Here is a 25606-nt window from a genome sequence, read left to right as displayed (position 1 = left end):
CTCTGTGCGACAGATAGCAGCAAGGCTCCTGTGCTGTGCAAATATTGACTAACAAATCTTCCCCACCACCTGGGGGAGGATGGGCCACCACTGGGGCCATTTTACACCTCGGGGACACCAAGAGGGGGCAGTTTTTTGGGAGTGATGGCAAAAACCCACAGCATGGCACTGGGAAGCTCTGCTTCCTGCTATTCTCTTTACTTGTGAGAACAGACCTAAGCACCTCCAGAGCTCTGGTCCGTTGCTTGGTCACCAAGGTGTGCCCTTTCCTGCAATGTGGTGTCCTGTGGAATCCCCACAGGGAGCAGGCAGGTGAGCCCACTTGTTGGTGTGGAGAAATGCCGTGGTATAGACATAGGAAAGGCTCTTAATTAATGGGCGTTAATCTTGGCCACAAATAGCTCCCCTTCTGATGGGTGAAGCAGAAGGACTTTCCTCAACACCCCCTTCCAGAACACCTGAAATTTTGTGACTTTGATCATTGGCAGAATGTTTAAAGAACCCCTTTATGTATGTGGCAGAAAATATATTTACTGTGTGTGATCATGTCATAGAGCAGGAAAACCGGGAAGGGTGCCCTGGCTATTGCACTGCTTTCAGCTTTACTCTTGTGCTCCTCTAGTGAATCCCCCACGGGCTGTCAGCAGGAGGGGACACCAGAGCCTTCCCTGTCCCCACGTGAGGCTCCACTCTGAGCCTGCAGAGCCATTTCAGCCACTAAAAGCCACGGTGGGCTTTTATCTGTGGCACAGCCCAAGAGCAGTGGAAGATGTAGGGTGGCTGCCTTGGTTCCTGTGACACTTGGTCACCCCGTGCTCGCATTTGGGACAGTCAGCTGAGCTGGGAGAGCACCAAAGTGTCCCTTCCTCTTCCACAGCTCTGTGCTGCAGAGCCAGGATGGGTTTTTCTGGCCAGCAGATCTTTCCAAGCACATCCCCTCAGCTACCTGGAGTACTTCTTACTCTTCTCTTGCTCACAGTGAGACAATTCACACCTCTTGAGACCACAGCAGGTGACATCTCCAGGCTGGGGGAGCCTTGTGCCATGGGAAAAGCCACGCCCAAGGGCTGCACTGGGCAGTTCAATGGGTGATGCATAAAAAGGGGCTGCCCATGGCAGTGGCAAAGCTCTGGGTGTAACATCAGAAGCTGTCAGGCCAGGAGAGGAGGCCACCCAGGTCACAGATGTCACCTGGAGAAGGAAAATCCCACTCTCCTGGCCCCTGGGGAAGGATCTCAGCTTGGCAGGAAATTTTTGGAAGTGAGGGAGAGGGGAGGCTATGAGCTGAATTCTTCCTCTTATCCTCCTTTCACAGCAAAAATAGAACATTTATCACAAGTTCCCCTACATGTTTTTCTTCCCTATTGCACACTAGCTCCTTGCTAGTATTTGACGCTCCAGAAAAAAAGGAATTGATGAGTACTCAAGTTAATAATGTGTGCTTATTGTGTTGATGAATTGCTGGAGATGAATATATATGTAAAAGCTCTGCAAGATTCGCTCATCCATGCATCCTGAGTGAAAGCAATTATTTTGGTGAGCAAATGGGACTCTACTTTTATGTTTTAATAAAGAGGTTCTGGGGTAAAAGGCAACTTTTGTCCCAGATATTATTGCAGATCAACTCTTGCCGAAATAATGGAAACACCAGCACAGGGGGCAATCTTTCCAAAGTGGGTATCTTAGAATTATTTTTCCTACTAAACTCTTACAATTCTTGGTCACCACCAAATTTCATAAGACCTTCCCTGTCTTCAGACAGTGGAGAAAGGGCAGGACCACCTGAACAAAGCCCATCCAAGAGCCTCAGAAACGAAGGGATGGAAAGTTATCATCCCATGGATAAAATTTGGAAAGAGGGAGGCTTGTTTTTGTGTGTGCGCTTTGTTTCTCGTGATTCCTAACTCAGATAAGAATTTACTGTGAATGTAATGATATTTTCAGGCCTGATTCACTCCATTTTTTCAATACCTGCCCTGTAAATTGTCCTGACTGCCCCTGAGTGTAAACCTTGGGCATTGTGCAAGTTTAGCCTGTCCCAACCTGGCCATCGTGTTCCTTTTGTTTTTTCCCCACATGCTGGGCATGTCCAGCTGGATTCAATCCAGGAGTTCCATGCTGTGGTATCCTTTAAAGACAACCGTCTGTAAACAGTGATGAGGAAGTGTGACTAACCCATAAAAAAAATTTGAAAACAGGGAAGAAAAAAAGAGAAAACACCTTGTTGTTGTCACTTTGATAAAAATGACAAGTCCAGGTATTTCGTTGTTGTTACAAACACTTCCAAGACAGAGAAATGGATTTGATGTGAACAGAGCAGCTTGTGTTAACCCATTTGAATTAATTTGGCTCAGCTCATTTGCAGCTAAGGGGATTAGATGGCTCAGGATTTGGTAAGGTGTGAGAGTGTTTTCCCAGACAGGTCACTCCCCATAGTCCAGGCCAGGTCTGCAGTTGCTTTGGGGGAGAATATTCTGGTGCACATCAGAGAGAGGCTCCTCCATGGAGAAAACATTTATTGCCAGAAAAGCCCCAGCAGTGAAAAGCTGGGTCAGCACCTTCGTGCCCTGAGTGGGCAGGTGAGAAGTGAGACATTCCAGTGGGCAGCCCGGGAGGAACTTCCCCAGCTGCCAGGCAGGGAAAACTGCTGAATGACCTCACCTGTGGGCCATTGTGGCCATCCCACCTCAGGGGGTGGAGTGAGGGATTGCATTATAAAGAGTGTTTTTGAGGCTGTGATGAGTCCTGGGGGTTGGTCTGCTCTGAGCTGGGGAAGCTGCCTGTGGTGAGTGTGTTCTGGTACATGGTTAAATACCCTGCTTCCTTTTGCACCCAGGGGTTCCTCCACCTGTGGAGGGAGGTGGTGGCTGCATCCTGTGGGATGTGATGGGATGGGTGTCCCACATATAGCAGCACCACCCCTGCCCGTGGGGGTGGTTTGGCTGTGAAGAGGAGGGTGGTGCTGTGGTTTCCCAGGTATTCTGCTGCACTCCTACCTCCTGGCTCTGCAAGGAGCGTCATGGTGCTGGGGGAGGGATCCCAGCGCTTTGGATTCAGCCTTAATCCTGCTTAGAAACCGGTGTGCCTCTGTTGGCCTTGTAGCACCAGAACTGGTACAGAAATTGGATGTTTTGCATTGTAAAGGGTGTTTTTTGAGGCTGTGATGAGTCCTGGGGGTTGGTCTGCTCTGAGCTGAGGGTGGGGAAGCTGCCTGTGGTGAGTGTGTTCTGGTACATGGTTAAATACCCTGCTTCCTTTTGCACCCAGGGGTTCCGAGTGTTTTGTGTCTGTGTGCAATCCTTTCTGAAGGTCTGCCCCCTTCCAAAGCAGGGTGGCAGGCAGTGAGCTGGGAAAGGAGGAGCAGCAGGGTGCCAAAGGCTTCCGAGCCTGCCCCAGCTGGAGGAGCAGAGGCTCTGGCAGTGCCCTGGCTGGCTCTAGCCAGGGGCAAACACCAGCTCTGAGGGGCTGAGTAAAAGCAAAAGGACTGGACTGCTCCTGAGTCCACCACAGCTTCCCAGGCAGGCAGAGCTGTGCCCCAGGGCTGCACTGGCAGAGCCCCTGGGGAGATGCAGTTGCCTGCCAGGATCCTGACAGAGGTAGGAGGGAAGTCTTCTCAGGTGGAGAGGTGTGGGGGTGGCTGATCAGCGTGGGCACAATGCTTCACGCTGCTGCTGGGGAGAAGAAGCCTGGCTTGTGTTGCTTTGCCGTCAGTCTACGACAGGCACTTGTTTGGCAAGCCCTGCTGTCCTCCTGCTACTACTCTTGGTGGAGGAGAGCTGGAGGGACCTGGATGCTCAGTGCCTCTGCTTTCCTGGGGTTTGCTCAGTGTAAACACGGGGAAATGTGGTATTTCACAATGCCAGCCCTGCAGAGGGGGAGGGAACAGGGAAAAACACCAAGTGTGTGCCCTGCAGAGCCTCGGAGCTGCTCTGTGTGGGTGTCCCTGGGAGGGCAGGGCAGGTGACCCTTCCTCCAGGAGGCTGGAGCACTGCCTTCATCTCCCAAGGATCTGGTCTGGATCCACCTTCTGCGATGTCCCTGCTCCAACAAAGAATCCAAGGGCAGTGACATCCCTGCAAAGCAAGCTGGCTGTTGTCTCAGCTGGGCACTGCCAGCTCTAAGGGATGGGTGGAAGCTGGCACTCCCATCTCTCGGTGAAGTTGGTCTTAAAGGGTTGATTGCTTGGACCCACTGGTCAGTGCCAAGCTGATGATGGTCAGTTCTGGTGAGGTGATGGAGTTGTGTGGCTGTAAATGAGAGCTTGGGAACTTGTTTCCCTCTTGCTTTGCTTTAACCTTACCAAGCATGCATCACCTGGGCAAGAGATCCACAAGCAGAAGCCCTTGCAAGACTGTCTTCATCACTGAGGATGAAACAGCTTTAAAATCCATCTCCTGAATGTTGACCTAGGCCTCTTCCAAGAACAGATGAGGTTCTGAATAGCCAGTAACTTTTTTTTAATGCTGAAAGCCCTGTGTGTGTGTACAGGTGCTCTGCTGGACTGGGTCCACTGGCAGTCCAGATGCTGTCAGGCTTGGTGTCTACTCTCTTGTTCCATTTTTAAGCCTGTACATTTGAGACCTTGTTTTTATTCAGCTTGGCTAGCTGTCTACTGACATCTCTTAAAATCAACCTTGATTTAGCTTCCTCTGTAATCCTTCAATCCCTCTGGGACAACCTTTACACTGTTTTTGCAGCCAGCTGATTGTTCTCTCTCACTTCCAAATTTCCATGGGATATTTGCAAGATCCCACTCTAATACCTACTAATCCATTAAAAATACCCATGAGATAGATTAGGTAATCCACTGTGCCTCACAGGTTGTGCTCCTTAATTCTCTGCCTCCCCTGGAACAGTCACAGAACGGGTGCTACATCTGCCCTGGGAAAGCACTGTTCCTCCAGAAGAATCCCTCAGCACTGGCTCAGGAGCAGGCACAGTTTGCTCGAGAAAATGTTCTGTGACTGTTCAGGTCCATGGGGAGAGCTTCATGTGACAACAGGCTGGGACTGTGGCTGCTGTTATCCAGGTTAACCTGTGTGTTTGCACAGAGCATCCCAGGGAGCAGTGCTGGCAGGAACAGAGGTCAGCTCTGCCTGCTCTGCAAGTGCTGCGGCTCCTGGCTCCTCGCTGAACAGGAGCCTCATTGCTTGCTTGCACCATGTTCACGTTTGGATATTCCAAAAGTCTGCTCAAGAGCTGTGCTCTGCTTGTACCCTCCCTTAGATGTTCCATCCTGCCTGTGTCCTGTCCGTGATATCACCGTCCTGGTGAGAGCTTACTCCCACTTGGCATTTTCCTTGGGAAGTCCCAAGTATTGCCCTTTCTTAAATGAAGATTGCAAGTTCAGTCGTCTGACTGGATGAGGTGACAATGCCAGGATGCCAGGAGAGGAGAATGGCACAGGCTGGAAATCCTCATTATCCTCCTTGCACAAGGTGGTGCTGTGCCTGGTGTGGTGTAGATGGGTGGAAACCATACCAGGGTTAGGCAAAATCTTTCCGTGCATGGACTCAGTGGTGTAGAAAAAGCCAGGCACTGCCTAAAGGAGTGTGGGAAAATGTAGGAAACCTGTCATACCCAAGAAACTGTTTTCTGCCAGACCTACTTGGAGAGCAGCTTCAATCTCCATGGGAACTAGTGGTGGTAGATATCCTTCCTGCCCCTGCAGAACCATGAATCCTTGGGGAAGGAGCAGGCATTGGCATCCCCAGATACCCTGGAGGCCAGGGGCCCATCTTTTAGCTCCACAACCCCACTGAGAGATTCCTCAGCAGTGGCAAGTCCCTCATAAACCCTGTTCCCCCCCCAGACAAATGCCAGATTTGCTGACTTGCCTTGAGACCATCTCTCCTTCTGGTGATGCATAACAGTGCCCAGAAGTGTAAAGCCATGGTGTGCTTTGCCCTTTTAAATCCAAGGGATTCCATGGGGTGACCTGCTGGGAGCAGAGGGAGAGCTTCAATATCAGCCTCTGAACATGTTTGATGTTTCTGGCTGTTGTGCTGAGCCTGGCAAAAGAAATGCACAGCATCGGCTGTGGGTGGGGGAGGCATTGTGGAAATAGGAGTAAAAAAAAAAAAAAACAAAACTGTGTGGGAAAAGGATTGGAAAGTGTTAAATGGATGTTTAAACCTAGATTTTATGGGAAAAGTTTAAGTAGGTTCTTAAGGGACCCTGCTGAACTCGGTGCTTCGAGATGTCACTGCAAATCAGAGATGCTGGATGAAAGCAGTTCCCAGAACATTTTTGCTTTCATGATACATGGTCAACTTTTCTTGTTCCTCAAGCAATGTTAACACTAAACTGAGTTTGTGCTTGATGCTGTACATAAGTTAAAATAAAAGGAAAGGAACAGGGAAACCAGTGTTGGGAAACTTTTTTTGTGATTTGGCTTGTGTAGCCTGCTGGGATGGCATCTTTTAGACATCCTCTCACTGCTGTAGCAGAGCCTGGGTCCTGAGATCTGTAAGCACAGCTATTATGCAGACAGCAATTTGTGAGCTCCTCTTGCAATCTTCCTGTGTGCTGAAAAGCCAGGAGCATTTCCATTCTGCCTGCACTGGAGTGTAGTAAATTTGAATGTCCTGACAGCAGACTGGCCTCTGAGTTATCTTTTGGGTGGTTTCAAAAAAACCATGGCACAGGACTAATTAGTCCATCAGCCGAAAATGGTTCAAGGCTATCTGTTTTGGGAGGGCCAGAGGGAGATTTATGCAGAGGATGAATGTTTTCATCCTGACAGCAGCTTCTCAAGCCCAGCACTGGATGTGCCTCCTTCTGCACCTCCAATTACCTGGGAGCTCTTGGCTCCTCACTAACCACGTCTGTCAGGCCTTGTGTAACCAACTCGTGGCCGCACGTAGCCGTGACATGGGCCCTGGCTCTGAGCTGTAAACACAAAGCCAGGCTGCCCCGAGGTTCAGTGCTGGCAACAAAGCAGAGGCAGCGGCCTGGGCGAGCCATCTTCCACAGAAAGAGCGGGTAGATGCTGAACACTTTGGCCTCGTTCAGGAGCCTGGAGTGGAGGCTGAAGGGAAAAGTCCTGGCAGTGGAACGACAGGCTGTGTGCTGGTTGTGCCTGTGGCGACACTGAGAGTGTCCCAGTGCTGATCCTGTTGGGTGGGGAGTCATTGAAAATGCAAGAGCAGTCTCATGGTCCTTTATCAGCAAACCTGGCCCTTTCCATGCCTGCCTTTATCACCATGTGTGTGCAGAAACACTTCTACCAGACAGGGCTGGGCAACCTTGCCTGGGACTGGCTGTTTTGGGGCTGGACTTCAGCTTCTGGAGGGCTGGGATTGAGGAGCAGGGTTTTGCATAGATGGATTCTCATGCCTATGGGTATTTACCATTCCAGGGTAAGGCACAGACCTGTTCTATATGTAGGTTTAGTAACTGAAGCCTCTAATTTTCTCTGGTTGGCTTTGTTTACTCAGCAGAAGACCTAAAAGCAGCTTTCCTGCTGCTGCAGGCGTCTCGGAGACTGGTGATGCCACAGGCAGGGTGCAAGCTGAGGAACGCTGAGGCTCATGCACAAAGCTGTCTTGAATAATTTCTCCTCTTGTCCAGAAGAGTCAGGGCTGTGCTCCCTCCTCCTGCACATGTGATGCACTCGAATGGCAGGAGCTCAGCTGCCCCTTTGCCATCTCTAACCTCCTACACAGAGTGAGCAGCTCCCAGGATGGCTGCAGCGGGTTTGGACATGTTTCAGGAGGATTCTGTATAGGGGAGGTTGCTTTTTCTTTTGTCCCTACGAGTGTGTCGTTGCTTCAGTGGCTGGTTTGTGGATACCAGGCTTGAAAATAGAGATGTAGACAAATTGGAGAAAGGCCAGAGGAGAGCAGCACTAATTGTCAGAGCTCTAGAAAACATAACCTCTGAGGAGAGGTTGGAGAAATCAGGTGCATTTAATCTAGACAAGGCAGTATTGGTGGGGGAGGGAGGGGGATGTCATGGATTCTCAGAATATAAAAGCTGTTGTTAAGGAAGGATGATTGATTTATTCTTTCACTGTTGTGGAGGGGGGGAATGACGAGACTAAACTACATTTAAACTGCAGAGAAGATTTGGTTTGGGTATCTAGGAAAAGCCTTCAGCGCAGTGAAAGGCAGGAAGCATTCCCTCTGTTCAGGGAAGCTGTGAAATTTCTGACACCCTGTTAATGCCTTTGTTCCTGTAGTTCAGACTAAAGGGTAACTTTAAGGCTGATCCCTGTCCCTCAGCAACTGCAAACCTTGGCTCTGCCAGCAGTGCCAAGTCCATGTGGTCAGGAATGCAGGAACCAGGAACCTTGAAGCCCTGGCTGTAGTTCGTGAAAATGATGTGGCTTCAGTGGATCATAAATGGAGCTCTGTTCACCTGCCCACTGGTTTGGACTCTTTTTGGCTGTGTCTGTGTTGCAGTTGGAGATCTGAAGGCACAGGAACCCAAGCTTGCTCTAGTGGTAACTTTCTTGGGTAGAGTGAAGAGGGGAAAACTTGGCCCTTAGCTCAGGGCAGTTGCCTGAATAACCATCCCCCTGCTTCACTGAATTCTGTGCTATTGCCTTCAGTGAGCTCTGCAGGCTCAGAACCAGCCTGAGTTCTGGGAGAGATGTCCCAGTCCAGGCTGCCATCACCTCTGGCTGGAGTACAGGCACACACAGGCTCGGAAACCCAACCTTTCCTCTACACTTGTGCCATCTGAGTTATTTCTGTAGCAACGTGACTCCAGGTGCTGGGGGTTTATGCATTAAGAAATAAAACGGGAAAGTAATAACTGGTTGCTGGGAAAATATTGCAGATTAGCACAACTTGTTCTCTAGCTTGACTGTGTTTATATTTGACAAGTATCACTTGCAGAAAAACTCTTTTTTATAACTCTTTTGTCTGCTTCCCTTCCAACTTCCTGAGTGCATCATTCACAGGCGTCAAACTACTTTCAGAACAAAATGTTGGTGAACTCTCCAGTGGTGGTGAGAAACAGGGATGTGTGAGGGTGCCATTCACTGGTAAAAGTGGCAGAATTTCTCACACTCCCTCACTTGTGATCTTGCCTACAAATCTTTTCCAAGAAGAAGCTTTTTCTTTAAGGGGAGAAAGTCTAGTTCTTTGTACCCACTGGCAAGGCACAGCTAAAAGCACAGGCCTTTAATTCCAGCTTTGCTTCTTTTGCCCTGTCTTGAATCCACAAACTCAGAGTTCTGTCTCTTCTGGACAAATTTACAGATGACATTATCCCATATTTGAAATACCCTACTTTTGCATCCCTCTTGCCTGGAGCTATTAACATTGGCAGAATTGATGTCCTTTGTTTATTTTTCTGTACTACTTAAAGTCTGCATGTTGGGCACCAGCTGGCCTGGTTTTCCATTGGGCTGCACCGAGAGTCAGGACATATTTTTGTGTTGTCTGCGTGCACGCTCCTGAACCCCTGTCCTGGGCAGCCTGGGAGCCAGCCCTCACAGCAAGGCTGGAGAAGGTGAAATGGCTTCAAGATAAGAGCAGGTTAAAGGCAGGACTTGCCTGCCTTCATCTTTCATTTTCTGTAGGACAATCACACACGTAGGGTTGCACACCCCAGGGCTTGCAGGTGGGCGGTGGAGCCTCCCAAATTCTGTGAGAGATGGGGCATGGAGGAGTTGGCAGTGCCAAGAGGAGCCCTGCTGACTCTGCAGGGAGCTGGGGGCAGCACGGCTGATCCCTCCACCCCAGAGCTGCTCCTGGAGCCGGGAGTGGGGAGGTCTGGAGCTCATCCATGGCTCTGACACTGAGTCACTGCATGACCTGGGGCTCTGGGATACCGTGGTGATGAACACAGCACAAATGTCTGGACGGATAGAATGGATTGGATGGGCTCTGGGTTTGACAAATATTCGTGTATCCCCACTGTCAGTGCTCCCCTGCTCTAAACCACCCAGCCTGCTGCTTTCAGCGGGGGACAGAACTGTGCTGGGGAAGGAGGGGATGCACAGCCACAGTGACACCAGCACCGGTGGGGACAGGCTGGAAGCCAAGCAGGCAGTGGGGCACTCTTGGAGGCAGTAGCACTGCATGGCAGGAAGGCTCTGGAGTGGGAATCTGGCTTCTCCCAGGCTCTGCTGCAGCCCTGTGCATGGCCCTGGCTCTCCTCCTGTAACTAATTAGCCTGCAAGATCCTCAGGGCAGCGCCAGCTTCCTCCTCCTGCTACAGCTTCTATCACAAGGCCCTGATTTCAGGGAAAAAAAGACAGACTATCAAAGTGAGACTTCCTTAAAAGCTTTGCTGTGCCTCTGTCAGCCTCTGGCGCAAAGGAGGCTGCAGGAGAATCGTCTCTCCCTGGTGTGACTGTTGGTTATTTTCCCACCTCGCTCCCTTGTGAAGGATGAAGGTACAAGCACAGCAAAGACGTGTCTGGGAGTGTGTCTGTGGGGGGATCTTCAGAGGCTCCATGAGGTCTCCTGAGCACCCCTGCCTCGGGCACCCTGTCAGAGAGCCCGGGGTGCTGGAGCCTGCACTGCCTCTTTAAGGAGATTTGCATTGCAGGGCCTAATTACAGTTGTTGATTCTGATGTTTTCAGTGTTGTTCATATTCCATTAAAGGATAATGCCGCTTAATTTGCAGCGGAGGGTCTCGGTGAACAGCACACCCAATCACAAGGCACCCCTAATGACACTGCTTCCCTACTTCTGGTAACACATAATTAAAAAATCACTTCATTTCCAGTTGTGTGGTTCTCCCCTCTCCCCCAATCTCCTAATTACTTTCTAAGCCATTTCATGATTATCTGTAAATATTTCAGCACTTAGATCTGTTAATGAGTACAAGGAAGAGTTAATACCTTGAGTGGCACAACTGCTTGCCTTTCCCTTTCTAGTGATGCATTGCAAGGGGTCGATTTTCCACTTTGCCTGTGTGAGGAAAGGGGCTTTTCTTGGGGTGGGTTTGGGTTTGTGTTCTGCCTTTGGGGCTGTGGGCCTGAACAGGGGAGGGGTAACATGCAAAAAGCCCATCTCCAGCTACAGGAGGGTTTTTGCTGGGTTTGCCAGTGGATGTGTATCTTGCTGTTAATTGTTTTAGGTAGCCTAAGCTCCACTGAAAGGACAGTCCTGTTCTCTAATCTGAGCTCTGCTCTGGAAAGCCACTGTACAAATGCTGCTTTTTCCCTTCATAGATCTGTTTCCTGTACTTGTCTAGTGTCTTGGGTATTAAAACTCACTTGGCATTTTCAGACTGAGTGCTCAGAGCTGACAGAGTGCTGGGGGAGTGAGCTGGAGCATCTTTCCTGCCCGTGGCTTGCATGGGCTTGGGTGCTGTGTACTTTGTGTGGTCAATCAGGACCACCTCATGCAAGCCCACTGGGAGCCTGCTGATGCTCTCTGAAGGCATTATTTGGAATAACCAGAGATAATTGTGTTACTAGGGGGTAATTAACTTCCAGGAATTAAAAAAAAAAATGAAGCTTAGGCTGCACTACTCCTTGGGGTGAGTCTGGGAGTCAGAGAAATCTCATCATTTGAGCACACTCAACTCCCTGATAGTCAGGGAATGGGGGGCCACTTAAAATCAAATCCATGCACTTCTAGGCAATTCTTGTATTGCAGACAAGAGAGGAGGCCTTGAATATGGTCCTAACCCAGCCTGTTTGTGTTTCAGGTAACCCTGTCACAGTGGGAATGAGCATCCACATCTCCAGCATTGACCAGATCTCTGAAGTCAACATGGTAAGTTTGGAAAGAAAGAGGGAAAAGAAAAAGAAAGAAAGAGGAAAAAAAGCATGATAAACTGTCATTCTGTTTTCTGGTTGAGATTTACTTCCAAGGCAATGGCTCCTTGGAGGCATCTGGATCTCTGCTGGCACCTCTGGGACCTGTGGCATCTCATCCAGAGTAGATTCTCACCCCTTCTGTGCCGGTTGCACAGCCACCTCCCCAAGTCAGTAAAGCTTATGCCTTAAAGGAGTAGATGTGAATTGTATTTTCTGGTTGATACAAAGGTGGCTTTATGGTCAGCCTATCCCCGCCAAGTTAAAAGCAGTGTGTTTTCCTTCGCTGGGGGTAATTTACCATCTCCTTGGAGATCTGTGCTGGAAAGAGAGGCATCTAATGGAGATCTGGTTTTGGGTGGCATTGATAGACTGGAGCTTTTCATACCACTATGAACAACAAGAAAAAAATTATCTGCTCGGGTAGCAATGGTTTGGGGTGAAATCTGTGAAATTTGTTGATTACTTTGCTCATGGTTTGGGTTCACATCCAGGACTGTCCCTCAGAAGCCCTCAGCACCCAGCAGAGGACATGGATTGTGTTGTCACTGCCTAAACTTGCCTTCCTCCCTCCTGTCCAGAGGCTTTTCCTCTGGACTCTTCTCCTTTCCCAGAGGCTGAGTGGAGTGGGAGGCTGGTGGGAACCTCCTGGCAGTTCCTGTCCCGTTCCTCATTTCCTGACCCATGCAGGAGAATCCTGGGCCAGTTTAGAGCTCTTGCAGTTCAAGTCAATTAAAACCTTGGTCTCCCTCTGCTCCTGTCCCATTTCTCTGTCTCTGGCCTCTCCTGCCCTGTTTCCCTGGCCCACCAGCTCTTCCGCTGCTGCGTGCAGGCCGGGTGACCCAACCTGACCAGTGGATTTCGTTTCCAAACTGCCTGAAAAGCCTGAATCCATGTTGGAATGGCCCAGGGGGAAGAGCCGGCCATGAACCTTCAGGTTCCTCTAGGAAAGTTTCTTTTGCTGTCTCTCTGCTACCATCCCACCATCACGCGAACTCTCTGTGTGACCTCAGCCCAGTGACACTGGGCAGTGGATGTGGCCCTAGATTTGGGTGCAGAGCTGTCTCCATGTCACTGGGTAGCTGTGCTTGAGGTTAGGCTCAGCTTAGCAGGGCCAGATGGCTTAACCTAGTTCCATCTGTCTTGCCTGTCAGGCCATAACTCAACTTTGAGTCATCTCCTCCCCCGGTCTCAGCTTGGACCTGGATGTTCTGGGGTGCTGGACCAGATGTCACCCTCCTGCTAGAGCCAGCATGGACAGTTTGGGGTCTGGGCTTGTGGCTTAGGACCCCAGCTTGCACAAACAGAGCTGGGAGGAGGTAAAGGGGTTGGTTCCCAGCTTACCTGTCACAACTGCCCCTGTGAGCCTGAGCAGACCTGTCCCCAGCACAGGAAGGACAGGGACGCATTGGAGCGAGTCCAGAGGAGGCACCAAGATGATCAGAGGGATGGAGCAGCTCTGCTGGGAGGAAAGGCTGAGAGAATTGGGGTTGTTCACCTGGAAAAGAGCCACCTTAGGGCTGGCCTTCCAGTACCTGAAGGTGGAGAGAGACTTTTTACAAGGGCCTGGAGTGACAGGACAAGGGGGAATGGATTCAGACTAAGAGAGTAGGTTCAGAGTGGATCTTAAGAAAAAATTCTTCCCTGTGAGGGTGGTGAGGCCCTGGCACAGGGTGCCCCAGAGAAGCTGTGGCTGCCCCTGGATCCCTGGCATCATCCAAGGCCAGGCTGGATGGAACTCTGAGCAACCTGGGATAGTGGTGGAAGGCATCCCTGCTCATGGAACAGGATGACCTTTAAGGTCCTTTGCCACCCAGACCATTGTGTGGAGGCAGCTGAGCCCTGCAGAGGCTGATGCAGCATGAACCTCCTGCTGGAGATGTGTCCATGGGCTGAAGGGGCTGATCAAGTGCTTTGTCCAGCAGGTGTGAGCAGCTGTGGCCAGGCATGCTGTGCCCCAGCCCCGTAGCCATTCTCCCAGCTGCACTTCCCAACCCTTGCCATGTAAATGTGGTGCTCTCCCATCTCCAGTGAGCCCCTGCTTCTCTCTGCCACAGAACTGTGGGAGACACAGCAACAATAATCCCTCTGCACAGAGATTTTCTGGCACAGACCTTCATCCCCGTGCTGCTCTGGATCCTGCAGAACTTGAGCAGCACTGTGATGGACACTGAGTGTTTTGATGGAGGTGGCAGGGCTGTGGTGAGGCTGGGCACCACTGTCCTGTGGATGTGAAGGAATGTCACTTCTGGGCTTTTGATTATCCCTCCTGGCTCTCTGTTTGACAAGAGTAATCTCCAGACCATCTTTCCTACATATATTGGGGCAGGGGGAGAGGGTGTGGAAAGGTTTGGGGATGGGAGATGAGGTGGCTGTGGGTGAGAATTCACCCAGGATCGAGATCTCTGAGCACCCATGGTGAGGCAGCTTCAAAAAGGGGTTAAAAATCAGAATCATCTTCAAGAACAAACGTTTAGGAAGCAGAAGAGTTCTCATGTGATGTAAGTTTCCAGGCTGAAGGGATTTTATGTGCATCATTCTTCTGTGTGACAGATGCCCTGGGGAAAGGGCTGTGTTTTACCCCTGCTCTGGACACGGATACTGGCAAGAAAAACAAGGCTTTTTTTTTGGCATCATGTGTGCTTGGGAAAGGAACTGTGCAATGAATAAATTAAAGGCACACAAGTGAAGCTGCGTTGTCATGGCGACCAAATAGCTTCTATTGTTCCACAAGGAGTGTTATTACTTACTGCCCCTTGTAGGATAATTAATTAATCCTCAGACATCCTTTTGGGAACAATGGTCCTGGTGCTGGGACGGGGCAGGCTGAGGAGAGCCCCCGGCTCTCCCAGGCCTTTCCCTGGGACTCCTGGCGCCTGCTGGCTGCGTGGTGGTGGGGAACAAGTGCTGTCAGTGACCAGACATTGCATGCTTCCAAAAGTTGTTTTCCACAGGAGCCCAGCTTGTTGTGGTACTGTGGAGCGATCCTGCTCCATCCATGAGTGCTCCTTGCCCTCACTCCCGTGGGAACCGTGTTCCCAAAATGAAGATGTGGTGACATTTCAGTCCTGGAGGATGCAGGGCTCTCCAAAAAGGCAGCACAGTAATGTCTTTGTGCTGAGTGTTCCCAGACACTCCGACACACAGAATGCTTTGCAGCTGCCTGTAGAGGCCATGGATGTTCTGATACCCAAGGCTGATGCACCTCCACCTCCCTGAGGGCCATGCCCAGCTCCTGTGCCACGGCAGAGTCATGCCAGGCTGCAGGGTGTTCACAGGTAACCATCTCCCAGTGATGAGAGACCAAAACTGCAGCCCTCATTTTAAAAAGTGTCACCTCCTGGTTCGTGGCAGCTGCTGCCTGTGTGTGGTCAGCCATATTTTCAAGTTCACTTTCTGGAGTGTTGCTTTATTGCTGTGTGCTCCCCTTAGCATGGCTGAGCAACGCTGAGCTGCAGCCTCTGTTCTTGTCAGCGATTAGAGGGATTATTTGCTGAGCCAAGATCAATGACATCAATTGAAATGTCTGGGGAAGGATGCCAGGGGCCAGGCCAAATAGGTGTTGAGGAGGGCACATCTGAGTGGCAGACCCTCTGGGAAGTGCTGATCCAGGAAGATGAAAGGCCTTGCTGGAGTCTTTTCATCTCCTGTACAAATCTGGGGATTTGGAGGGTGGCTGAGAGGAGGAATGTTTCCATACTGCTGTTGAGTAGCTCAGATGAGCCATAAAGGACAGAAGGACAATATCTCCTGGATAACCCACCCAGCCTTTGAGGTGACCTGGGATATGCCTTTTGGCTGCAGGTGGTTGAGTTGCAGTGAGCAGGGAACAACCTGCAGGTGTTTGTGGACTCTTGTTGGTGTGCAGGGGCACTGGGGCAGGGACATGGTCAGATCTCTTGGTGTGCTACCAGGTTACTGAGGAGTCCAGCAGCATTTCTGAGCTGGGGAACAAAGAGCTCTGGCAGTGTGGAGCTCATGTCACGCTCAGCTGGGGCAACCTGTGGGTGTCTGTGCTTGTGCTACGTGGCCTGAACACTGCCCTGAGTCACTCACCTTAAGGGTCTGGTTCAGGCAAGTTGCCCTGGTGGTGCAATTATGATGGTGTCCAGTACCCACAGCTTCAGAAAGAGCTGCAAGTCTTCCCCCACTCCTGGATGTCCCTTCAGCAGCCAGCTGAGGACTGGCCTGTTTGGGGTGTGCTGTATATTCCTGCATGGTGGGACTAGAGAAGGACTAATCCTCCCAACGTTGCCTTTTCTGTCTCTAGGTGATCTCTGGGGACATATTTTTCTAGCACCAGGCAGTTCAGGCTCCCTTGAAGTATTAATGAACTATTTCAATAAGGAAAACTACCAGAAGTTTTGTATGCATCTGAAATAAGAGGAGGTTACCCTTCATAACGCTTCAATTTTCCTGCCCCGTGATCTGTGCAGTCCTAAACCTGCTCCCTCCTGTGTCTGCACACCGTAGACAGCTCGGAGCATCCAGCCATTATAGTCATGATTTCTTTGTGGCTCCTATAATTTATTCATCCCAAGATGCTCTCCTACATCTGCAATAACATCATTTCAGTTTGTTATAGCACCAGCTTTAAAGTTTTATAAACCTGGTGACAAGTTGAAAAGTTACGAGAGGGTTGTTGCAGAGGGCTAGTGTAAGAAACAAGGCTTGCAGATAGAAATGTCTGCAGGAATGGGGCTGTGACGGGAAGGATGCCTGTGGGATTGCCAATTCCTTTTGCTGGGGGACAGCCTGCAGTGGGGATGGGTTAGGGGTTGGGGCAGAATGCTTGGCAGAGCTTTGCTTGATGCTTTGCTTCAGAGAATCCCAGAATGGTCTGGGTTGGAAGGGATTCAAAGCTCCTCTCATTCCATGGGCAGGGACATCTTCCACTATCCCAGGTTGCTCCAAGCCCCATCCAACCTGGTCTTGGACACTTCCAGGGATCCAGGGGCAGCCACAGCTTCTCTGGGCAACCTCTTCCAGTGCTTCATTGCTCCCCAATCCTGTCCCACTGCTGCCAGGCTGCGCCTTGTTGGCGTGACGGCGCTGGCACGCTGCGCTGGATCTCTCAGAGGTTATGGCAGGAAGCATCGTGGCTGTTATTTCCCAACTTCTCGAAGCTTGCTTGAAAAACAAGCTGTCTGGTTTGGCAGATTTCCCTGTTCCAGAGAGATGTAAAGCATGTCTCAAGGCAACCATGAGCTGCAAGGGTTTTTAATTGGCTTTTAACCCAAGATGAAGTAGACCAGGTTTTGTGTAAGGGTGTTCTTGACCAGGACAGTTCATCCTACAACCACTTATGCCATCGTCAGTGGAGCATCACTTATTGCATCAAATTTTCCATCTCTTGGGCATCCTTGGAATAGACTTTGTGGTGGAATCTGTCCTGAGCAGGCTTTGCAGTTCTGTTTTCACTGGAATATATGTATACCTGCAATACTGGACAAACCCGACTTTGCAGCAATATGCCCTTGAAAAGGATTTTCCATTGGTGGAGATGTCTTGAGCTTTAAAAAACAAGACTTTTAAGAAGAAAATTCTACTACTATGCTGTGCCTCTTAGCACCATCTACTCTTTTCAAATGTATCAATGTTTCCCTTATTCTAAATTGAAAATGTTCTGTTTTGTTGCTGTCTCTTTTCAATGCAGAAATGACACACAGACACTTCTCAGTCAGCCTCTATGTCCTTGGGTATCCAAATGCTTTTAAAAAGCAAAGGCTAAAGCACTTAAATCCCACAGTTGGAGTTTTCTGGAGTTATGTGCTGTGAGATACAAGCGTGACATGACACTCCAGTGCTGCAAACGTTTCTCTGTAGCCTTGGGTATCCCCAGCCCTGTGACACTGTGGTATCTAAGCTCTGTGTGTGTGTGTGTACACATTACATCTTGCTATTCAAGGCTGCTGAATATGTAGGACTGCCAAAATATGGGAAAAACTAGGAGGCAGCTTTGGTGCTGAGCTGCAGATGGTGCCCTGTCATGGTGCTGCAGGGGATATAGTCCTGATGGATTGCTGGAGGCTCCTGGGATGGAAGTGGTGTAGGTAACAGAAGGTGCTGTGAAGCCTTGGTGGTGGAGAAGGATTCAAGGGGGGTTCTTGTTGGATACCAGGAAAAATTTCTTGACTGAACGAGTGGTTGAGGATTTGAACAGGCTGCCCAGGGAAGTGGTAAAGTCACCATCCCTGGAAGTGCTCAAAAACTGAGCAGATGTGGCATTTTGTGGTACAGTTTGGTGGTATTTGGTCAAAGGTTGGGCTGGATGACCTTGGAGGTCTTTTCCAACCCTTAGGATTCTGCAAGACTTGATCTGCTCATGGTAAGGATGGTAGATCTCTGACCTGGGGTGAGATATCCCTACAGGCACGGGCAGGTGGGGGTTATGTGCTTTTTTTATACACAAGGGGCTTCTCTGTGCTGTGACTGAAACCAGGGTATTGCAACAGGCAGCTGGGATGAAAGGTTTCTTCAGGGCTGGCAAGTGCCTGTGCCTTCCTCTGCTGGTGGTGCCTCAGCACAGCTGGGGTCACGCAGCTCTTGTCGCCTCAGCTCCTGCTGCGTGGGGCTGCAGTGCACGGGATGCTTGGAAATCCAACAGCGCTGGTTCTGTACACGTGAACCAGCATTTTCCTGAAGGGGACAGTGACCAGGGAGCCAAAGGTCCATGTGCACATTGCCATTACTCCCACAGTCACCCTGGGGACCTGCTCGCTTTGCTTCTCCAGTAGGAAGCAGGGCACACACGACCACTTGGCTGGCTGAGGGAAAGCAGCAGCACACTGATGCTTTTTCCTGCTGCTAGAGCGATGTTTGGAGGAATAAAAGATGGCTGTGGCAGGGTGGAGAGCAACCTCCAAACCGCTCTGGACTTGGCAGCTTTGAGATGCTCTTGTTTGCATGCAGGAGGGAGAACTGCCTGCTCTGTGGCTTGTCTGGAGAGAGGGTAAGAGTGGAAATCCACTGAGCTCTAGAGACACCTCTGCAAAGCTGAAGTCAGGGACCCACCTCACCTGCCATCATTAGATTTGTGGTGAGGATTTTTTTTCATCCTTGCAGCAGCGATATCCTGGGAGTGCTGAGGCTTAGGATGACTTTCACCAGCACTGATACTGCCTAGAAAGTCAAGGATCAGAGGTGGATACCTGCTCACACCACACGATGCCTTTCTTTAGCAGAATTCCCACCGCTTGCGCTGAAAGACCCCTTGGACTGAGGTAGTGTGTGAGGACAAGGAAAACATCTGGCATCAGGGGTGCTCTGCAGGGTGGTGGTGGGGGGATTGGGTGCTCAAGTTTAAAGAAGGAGTGGTCCCCTATCTTCCTGAAAGACAGGGATGGTTCTCCCACAAGGGGTTGCATAAAATAGTCAAGAACAAAGTGAACTCGTGAAGGGGCCTGAAGTGCTCCCCATTCATTGCTTCTGAAATCAGTTGCACAGAGATTGTCCTGGCTTAAAAGCTAGAAAATAGGTCAGTGTGACTCATATGTCAATATTTACTGCATTTATGGCAACTTGTAGAAGGGAAAAATCTTGCCTGCCTTCCATAATACTTCACAAGTTATCCCATTCCCGTGACAGAGCTCTCCCCGTGCCCTTGGTCCTGGTACTGCTTCGACTGCAGTGACAGCCCAGTAAATTCACTACTACTTAGAGTCCAGTTGCTAAGTAACAAGCCAAAGATCACCATGCAGTCTCTTCCAAATGCCGTGGCCAGCTGGAAGCTGGATCTGCACAAAGCCCCAGGAATTCCTTTGGAGACAGAGGTCTCAAGGACTCAGTGCCTGTGGAGCAGCCTGGTGGAGCAGCAGTCCTGCCACCAGACAGCCTGAGGCTCTCCTCGTGTGAGGGCACAGCTCCATTGCTTCCTCAAAAAGGGTCCCCTGTTCTTGTGCTGATGGGCTCTGATGTCTTCAACGTTATCGATGGCCCTGAATTGCAGGAGGTCCGTGTGTCTTTGCTCCTCATTGCTACATTGAATTAACAATTTTGTTGGCCAAATGGCATGATTCTGCCCAAAGTAGGAGGTGAACTGTGGGAACCTTGCTGGAGCAAGCTCTCCGTTGAGGAAGGACTGAACTGCTGGACAAGGGAATGATTCTCTCTTGCCCCTGAATCTTCCTATTCTACTCTGCTTGTTTCTTCCTGGGGATCTTTCAGCATTCACCTGATACCTTAATGGGAGAGTGTGCAGAAGGCTCTTTGTCTGCATAATGGGAAATTCTGGGTTATGGGAATGCTGTGGGGTGAGCTGGCCGATTCCCAGCCCAGACCTCGGGGTTTGCAGCACGAATAAAACCTGGTGGCACCGCTTGTTGTGAGCGATGCCCCACTGTGCATCTTTCCACGGTGCTGCTCTCCCTGAGGAGCAGCTCCACGAGTCCTCCAGTACAAGTTCAAGCCTCAGGAGGGCCAAGTCAACCCTGCCCCAGCGCTCAGAACCAGAGCTGGCATGTTTTGCTCACTAGGCAGTTTCCCAAACGGGGCCATTTGGGTGCACTCCCAGAAAAGGCCAAGTTCACTGTGCACTTGGGAGGTGACTCCACCCCACGCCGGGAGAGGAGTCGTGTTGGGGAGGAGGAGAGGCTGTGGCTGGATGGTTTGCAGCGTGCTTTCAGCTGAACAGGGCTATGCATTGCAGTGCTCCATCTGTTCCTGTAGCAGCCGAGTTATCTTTAGCTCTGAACATGTCAGTGTTGTATGGTGCTGGTATGAACCACTTCAGCTTGCACCCCAGCATTCCTGTAGTAGTTAAATTCCTACTGCAGAAAACTGCCTGGGATAACTATTTTTTTTTTTTCCCCCTCCCTGCTTAAATTTTTGTTCATGTTTTTACATGGGCAAAACTCCCGCAGCATATATATATATATTCTATATGTATTGGGAAGCTGGCTGTATTTGAGAGCAATGTTCCAAACTGCCACCTGTTTCAACAGCAATGTTGCAGCATTGGAGAGGATTACTGCAGAATGCTAAAGTAGCTTTCCCCCCAAGTGAAAGCTTCATCTGATTTGATTGAAAACCAAATTAGACCTTGAGAATCTGACCCTCCGACATCCTGTCATATATACATTTAAAGCACCCAGCAACAGAGAATGTATTTGTGCAAGAGTGCCAGTACCTCAATATAGAACCTAAATCCAAATACAAGTGCTTGCGTGTCGTGCTGCTATTTGAATATGTAAATAAATGGAGCTATAAATAGCTCTACATGTTATGTACATGTTAAGTGAAGGTGGCAGATCTGACAGCTGAATGGCTCTGCTGTTTCTGAATGCTGGGAGAAGCTCTCTGCACGCTCCCCACATCTCTCATGTTTGCTCCTACCCCTCTCAGCCTCTCTGCTATCACATTTTTCGGGCCTCTGGAGAAGATTGTGTGTGGGGACAGGAGCTGTTAATATTCTGAGTCTGTGCTGAGTTGCTAGGCTACAGAGAAAAAGGAACATTCAAGGAAAAGGGATGGTAGAAGGATGAGGATCTGCTGAGCTGTTTGGAGATCCAGAAAGGTCCTCTAGTCAGAGGAAGAGATCATTTTGGGGAAGGAGGGTGTGCACGCATGTGGGATGAGCTGTGGGTAGTCCCTGCTGCCCTGGCACAAACAGAATCTCAAGCCAGCCCCAGATAGAAAAAAAAATGGCAGAGGAGGGAGTAAAAGGCAAGATCCACTGGCCCCTTCCACGTCACTGCTTGCCAGGTGTGCACAGCTGGTCTCCTGCTGCCTGTGCCAGGCTGTGCTGGGTCACCAGGCTGATCGTGCCATCTCCTACATCCTTGCCTGTGTTTCCCAAGGTGTGCTGAGCTCCCATCTGAGGCTCTGGTGAAGAGGGAAGCAAACCCAAAACATGCTCACTACTTACAGGTTGGATCTCACCTCCTTTTCCCTCTACAGACACCCCAGTGTCTCCTGTAACTTCAGTGTGGCTGCAGGGGAAGGCAGCCTGTGGCTTGTATGGCCCTGACCACCCCCTTTGATGCTTTCCTGGGTCACTGACACACGAAGCATTGACCCTTTTATCCACCAAGGGTTTGGAGCTAGGATTGCAGGGGACTTGAGGTTTTACAATACAGAAGCTCCTGTCTGAGCCTCGTTATCCTGAGTCCCAGCTGCTACCCCCAAAAAAGAGTGTCAGGTATTTAGCTGTACCAGCTGTGAGCCATCAGACCTTCCAGGCTCTGTGTTCCACTCTTCTGGAGGGTTGGGTTTGCCCTGCACTTCTCTCTGTATCAGATCCCTCAGAAAAAAAATCGAACAGTGCTTTTGGGTATTTTTATTATCTGGATACTTTATTTACTGAGCTCACATGGGCTCCCTGCCAGCTCTGCAAATAGAGCTCCTTGGCTCCAGGACTGTTGGTCCTGGTGCTGCAGCAAGCACTCAGCGTGGACAGGGACTGCAGCTTGTTCTCCCCATCCAGTTGGCTGTGAAGGCAAAGTCTGCTCTGCTTGTGGACCTCCACAGCCTGCTGAAACCTCTTCTTTTGTTTTTCCTTCATGCATCCTGTGATAAGCTTGACGTGTTCAGCAGAATCAGGAGTGTTTGGCACAGCTGCAGTGTGAATGCTGTTTTCAGTGTTGCCAGTACCCACTCATCAGGTCTGTGATCCTGCAGCCAGGATTTGGATGGATGCAGTGGGAGAGGGGCAGCGGGGTCCATGTGGTGGGCACTGCTGCTGGCCTCAGCCTGGGCTGGTTCCCTTGGCTTGAGCCTGGAATAACCATGGGCAGACCAACCCACGCCTGGGGGAGGAGGTATCTGCCATCAATCCATCATGATTGCTGCTTTCAGTAACCTTGGCAGTAGAAATCCTTTCCTAGAACAGACCCATTGATACCCCTGCCCTTTCTTGCTGTCCCAGCATGACTGGGCAGTGCTCTGTCCACTCTTCAGCTGATAAAGCTGATTGCTGGCCCTTTTCTCCAACAGCTCTCCCTCTCACTGAGCTTGCCACCTGAGGGGCCACAGATAGAGAATATTCACGTGCAGAAAGTCACCCCAGATACAGAGCTGGGTCTCTGGGTGCAGGAGTCTTGGGGTTTGCAAGGGAAATTGTTTGAATCCACTTTGCTTGGGCCTGTTGAAAGGCAGGCCTTGTTTTTCCAACCCCAGGGCTGCCATCTTCTGTGCTGAGGAGCCTGGCCTAGCTGAACCCCTGTGCCAGAAGTATGTTCTGCTCTTCACCATCCACGCTGCTGACTCCCAGTCATCCTTCCTGTGCGATCAAACTTTGCTTTCTACAGGAAACAAACACCGTTCTAAGTTTTTGGTCAAGCCAATCTGTTCCAGCCTAGCTGAGGTGATAGTTTCACTCAGGAGGTGCTAGTTGTCTTAAATGATTTAATGATTTGTTTGCCTCTGGCTAACTCCTGGGAGATGACATCTTTCTGGCAATTTTCAGAACCTGGAGCAGGAAACCTTCCTTCCCTAAGTTAAAACAATGTCTTGAAAGCCCTCGTGGTTTCACTGCTCAGAGCTGGATATAAAGCATTTTATTTTACCATGTAAAGTAATAATATTGTTTTATTTATAACATTAATCCCTACCTCTGCAGCCCTAATCTGCACTGGTGGTCTTGACTGCACAGGGAATTATAAGATCTAATTTTTTTCCTCAGGGAGGAAAAAATAATTTCTCTGTTTACACACTTAGCACTTGCCCAGAGATGTGGGGGAAAGGTTTAGGAAGCATCACTCATCTTCCAGCATCAACTTTCCCTTGACATAATCCAGTTTTCTTCCTCCGTCCTTCTGAGAGCTTTAGAAACTGATATCTTCACTAGTCACCGCTCGAACATCTCACTCAGATTTAATTTACTCTAATAGGCTGGTTGTTGCATGTTTAATTAAATAGGAAGTGATTATTAAAAGCGTTTTTGAGCTTTCATGGCTGTGTATTAGATGTGCCAATATGTGTGTACAGGAGGACACTGGCAGCACAGGCTGTGAGGCAGGAAAGGCAGTGCCAGGAGGGTGAGGAGAGGAGAGAGGTGGGATGCAGCACCAGCACTGTGGAAGGCTGTGGTACAGAGGGCTGGATGAGTGCAGGCCAACACTGGAAGATGAAGATGGCCCTGGAAAGCACCAGTTTTTCTGTGGTGGTTCAGCATAATCCGTTCTAAATCACCAAGCACTTCAAACCAAAAAGTGTCCTGTAATAAAAGCAGGTCCTTGGACTCCCTTTCCCAGCTCTGCAATGCCTGATCATAATTCTTCTCTGAGATAGGGCATTAGTGCTTGTGTGGCCCACACTGTGGGAATGGGTGGCCTTGTGCACGTCTAGGGAGAGGTTAAGAGAGTTAACAAAAGGGGCTAAGTTAAGATTTTGTGTGTAAGTAAATATGGTAAGGGGGAGAAGGGATTTGGGAAGGCTCAGGGCAGCCATTTGGAGACATCTGACGCTCCAGCAAAACACAAATGTGAGTTCCCTATCAGCTCCCAGCCCATCTAGGACTAGAAGACAGTGTTAACAGCTTCCCCTTCTGCCCCCAAAAATGGTCAAATTCATTCACTGCCTTTCCTGAACTTCATGTATGGCCTTGCTCCTCTGCCCTTAGGTGGGTGTCTGGCCAAAGCTTGCCCTGCTGTGCTGGTTTGCCATGGGAAGCTAGAGGAAACAAAAATGTGTTTGACCTTTTCTCATTAAGTGGCTACTCTCTGGAAGGACAATATCTCAGGCTATGGTGGGTTTTGAGAGCAAGCTGGCTGGTGGTGCAGGAACAGGACAACTGGGGGTAGAAAGGGCTCTGGGTTTTGCCTGGCTGCTGGCACCTGGGGGCCAGAGTGAGGAGAGCAGCCCAGCAGGAATGGTGTGCATCAGCTCACAGATTTCATGGCTCAAGGATAGAAAGTGCCTGGCGTTGTTTCCAGAGTGCTTGCCTGAGGAAGATGTTGTGCCGCAGGTGGTGATTTTGGGATTGCTGCCTGTAACTCTGAGCGAGTTTGCTGTTCTGCCTGTGCTCACAGAGCAGGTGACACTCGTCCCCGTGCCCATCAGTTCTGGCTCTTTCCTCTTGACCTCTTCCTTCCAGCAGGACTGGGGCTGTTCGGCAGGTGACACGTGGTGCTGCCTCCTGCTCAGAAAAGGCACTGAGCTACAGGCTCAGGACTCTGAAGGCCTTGTCACAGCAGATCCCTTTGGCTCAGGACCCAGCTATGTCCTCTAGCTGACACCTGCAGGGCCAGCACCATTCCAGGTGCTGCAGGGATAGGGCCAGGCAGGAGAGAAATAGGGCAACAAAGCCACACTTTCCCCGCACACCCTGAGTTGTTGAGGATATTGCCGACACCTGTCCCAGTTTCTGGTCATGCATTCAGCAATTAAACACATGCAAATTACTACAAAAGTAGATCAGATTAGTGAGGGGAAGGTATCCATGCAAAGTACTTCTCGGGTCCTGAAGAAAATGAGTTCAAGAGCACACAGACCTGCAGCACAGAAGGGTATAGGATATATCCTAGAAGCCAACCCTTCCTTGCACTTCTGGCAGAGAGGGTGCAGGTGGGAAGTGCTCTTCCTGGTTCCCAGTCAGTGCTGACATCTGGCTATTCAAAAAGAGAGAAAGAGGAAAAAGATTATCTCTTTCCTACCTGCTGAGCTGAAGTCGAGGGAGAAGGGCAGTATCTGAAGTATTTGTCACTTTATGTATAACAGCTGTCATGCAGAACTTCAGACTTGTAAGCTGGGCTTACACTGGGCACTGGCACTTGCACCAAAAGAGAAATTAAAAGCAGCATTTTGGCAGGATGCTCTCCCCATGGAAAGTACAGCAAGTACAAAAGCTGCTGCCTCCTGCCTCAAGCAAAGGTGAGAGTCTGAACAGACTCTGTGCTGTCTCAGGGCTGCAAAGGCTGCTGGCAGGTATTTACTTGTGGCAG

General features: G+C 50.1%; 1 protein-coding gene across 2 annotated transcripts in view; it reads left to right on the top strand.

The window, feature by feature from the left end:
* The window catches only part of LOC309577505 (gamma-aminobutyric acid receptor subunit beta-4), a gene marked incomplete at both ends in the record, with an annotated part of 70238 nt that overhangs the window by 13717 nt on the left and 30915 nt on the right, over positions 1 to 25606 (top strand). For both annotated transcript variants that reach the window (XM_082289601.1, XM_082289600.1), the window contains one exon: positions 11618 to 11685. In XM_082289601.1, coding sequence (XP_082145727.1) covers positions 11618 to 11685 — 68 coding nt within the window. The remainder of the gene's footprint in view (positions 1 to 11617; positions 11686 to 25606) is intronic.

Source organism: Coloeus monedula (assembly GCF_965178545.1).
Source record: "Coloeus monedula genome assembly, chromosome: 12".
NCBI classification, from domain to species: Eukaryota; Metazoa; Chordata; class Aves; order Passeriformes; family Corvidae; genus Coloeus; species Coloeus monedula.
This window is presented reverse-complemented; position numbering and strand designations above follow the sequence as displayed.